General features: G+C 50.9%; 1 protein-coding gene across 1 annotated transcript; it reads left to right on the top strand.

Moving 5' to 3' along the window:
* The first annotated feature begins 308 nt into the window (after positions 1–308).
* calm2a (calmodulin 2a (phosphorylase kinase, delta)) lies at positions 309–1,605 on the top strand. The gene is made up of 5 exons (XM_014021148.1): positions 309–358; positions 878–1,021; positions 1,119–1,225; positions 1,342–1,477; positions 1,563–1,605. Exons 2-5 carry the CDS (start codon positions 952–954, stop codon positions 1,589–1,591), a joined length of 342 nt encoding a protein of 113 aa, XP_013876602.1. The 5' UTR covers positions 309–358; positions 878–951; the 3' UTR covers positions 1,592–1,605.
* Positions 1,606–1,859: the final 254 nt, after the last annotated feature.

Below are 1,859 nucleotides of genomic sequence, written 5' to 3'. Positions count from 1 at the left end.
GGTGTACCTTTAGCTAGGCTAACCTGTTAGCTTGTTTTCTAGCTGGTCTAAAGAGTTTGGGTCAGTACTTCCCACAGGGTTAATGAAGGCTCACAGCTGTCATTTCACAGTTCTTCCTGTATTTGTATATAAGTATTTGTATATAAGTATTTGTATATAAGTATTTGTATATAAGTATTTGTATATAAGTATGAAAGGCTGCAGTGAACTGGTTCAGTGTTGTTGTTGTTGTTTACAGAATAAAGAAGTTAGAAGCAGATGGATTGTGTGTAGTTGTTTGAACTAAAGTGTGTGTGTGTGTGTGTGTGTGTGTGTGTGTGTGTGCAGGCTGATCAGCTGACAGAGGAGCAGATTGCAGGTAAGACATCAGACCTTCAGGCCTCACCTGTCCTGTGGAGTTACACTTTGACCTTGTTAGGTGTTCCTCAGGGCTCCTGCAGGTCATCAGACTGGGCTGAGTGGAGCAGCAGCTCCTCAGGACAGTTTGTTGACCGTCTGATTTCTACAGACTTACCTGTAGTTATGAAGTCAGTATCTTACCTGTGCTAGATGTCTGAAGATGATTGTGACAGGACTGATGAGCTCATGGCTGGTCTGAACACAGGTCAGTGTGATGCAGTAGACCCTCATGGCTCAGTTTAATATCAGGAACAAGCAGCAGCAGCAGCTAGCTGTAGCATTTGTTGTGCAGCCTGAGTACACTCCCAACAGGAAGTCTGAAGGTTTCCTGCAGGACTTTTACATCTTTAACCTGGAACCTCAGGCTTTCTGTTCTGACTAGCCATTGGCTCATCTGTCAGCATCATCTTCAAACATCTGCCACAGGTAAGATGGTGTTTGTTCATGAAGCAGCTCATCTTGTTCTTCTCTCCTCCAGAGTTTAAGGAGGCCTTCTCCCTGTTCGACAAAGATGGAGACGGAACCATCACCACCAAGGAGCTGGGCACAGTGATGCGCTCCCTGGGTCAGAACCCCACGGAGGCGGAGCTACAGGACATGATCAACGAGGTGGACGCTGATGGTGAGCACCTGTCCTCCTCCACCTGTCCTCCTCCACCTGTCCTCCTCCACCTGTCCTCCTCCTGTCCTCTGAAGGTGACCTGCTGGTTTCTCTGCAGGAAACGGAACAATAGACTTCCCAGAGTTCCTGACCATGATGGCCAGGAAGATGAAGGACACGGACAGTGAGGAGGAGATCAGAGAAGCCTTCAGAGTCTTTGATAAGGTGAGTGGAGCCGTGTCCTCTGAGCAGTACCAGTGTGAGCTGGGACCGGACTGGACCGGACTGGTCTGGACTGGACCGGACTGGTCTGGTCTGGACTGACCACCAGCTGCTTTCAGGATGGGAACGGTTACATCAGCGCGGCTGAGCTGCGTCACGTCATGACCAACCTGGGAGAGAAGCTGACGGATGAAGAGGTGGACGAGATGATCCGAGAGGCAGACATCGATGGAGACGGACAGGTCAACTATGAAGGTTGGTTCTGTTGGTTCTGTTGGTTCTGTTGGACCTGTGTTCAGACCCAGCTTCCTGTCCTGACTCAAGGTTCTGTTTGTTCCAGAGTTCGTACAGATGATGACGGCCAAGTGAAGAGTTCTGTCAATCAGCAGCCTTTCTTCTGTCCTCTCTGTGAAGTCTCCACGTCCCCCCGCTGTCTCCACGTCCCCTGCTGTCTCCACGTCCCTCTGTCCTCTCTGCTGTCTCCACGTCCCTCTGTCCTCTCTGCTGTCTCCACGTCCCTCTGTCCTCTCTGCTGTCTCCACGTCCCCCTGCTGTCTCCACGTCCCTCTGTCCTCTCTGCTGTCTCCACGTCCCCCTGCTGTCTCCACGTCCCTCTGTCCTCTCTGCTGTCTCCACG

Source organism: Austrofundulus limnaeus, unplaced genomic scaffold (genome assembly GCF_001266775.1).
Source record: "Austrofundulus limnaeus strain Quisiro unplaced genomic scaffold, Austrofundulus_limnaeus-1.0 Scaffold280, whole genome shotgun sequence".
NCBI lineage: Eukaryota > Metazoa > Chordata > Actinopteri > Cyprinodontiformes > Rivulidae > Austrofundulus > Austrofundulus limnaeus.
This window is presented reverse-complemented; position numbering and strand designations above follow the sequence as displayed.

What these genes read in the sequence shown, in the direction of transcription:
- calm2a (XM_014021148.1), top strand. Translation starts at nt 952, where the DNA reads ATGCGCTCCCTGGGTCAGAACCCCACGGAGGCGGAGCTACAGGACATG. An exon ending in CAACGAGGTGGACGCTGATG is followed by an intron (nt 1,022 to 1,118) that starts GTGAGCACCTGT and finishes GTTTCTCTGCAG; the next exon opens with GAAACGGAACAATAGACTTC. An exon ending in CGGACAGGTCAACTATGAAG is followed by an intron (nt 1,478 to 1,562) that starts GTTGGTTCTGTT and finishes TGTTTGTTCCAG; the next exon opens with AGTTCGTACAGATGATGACG.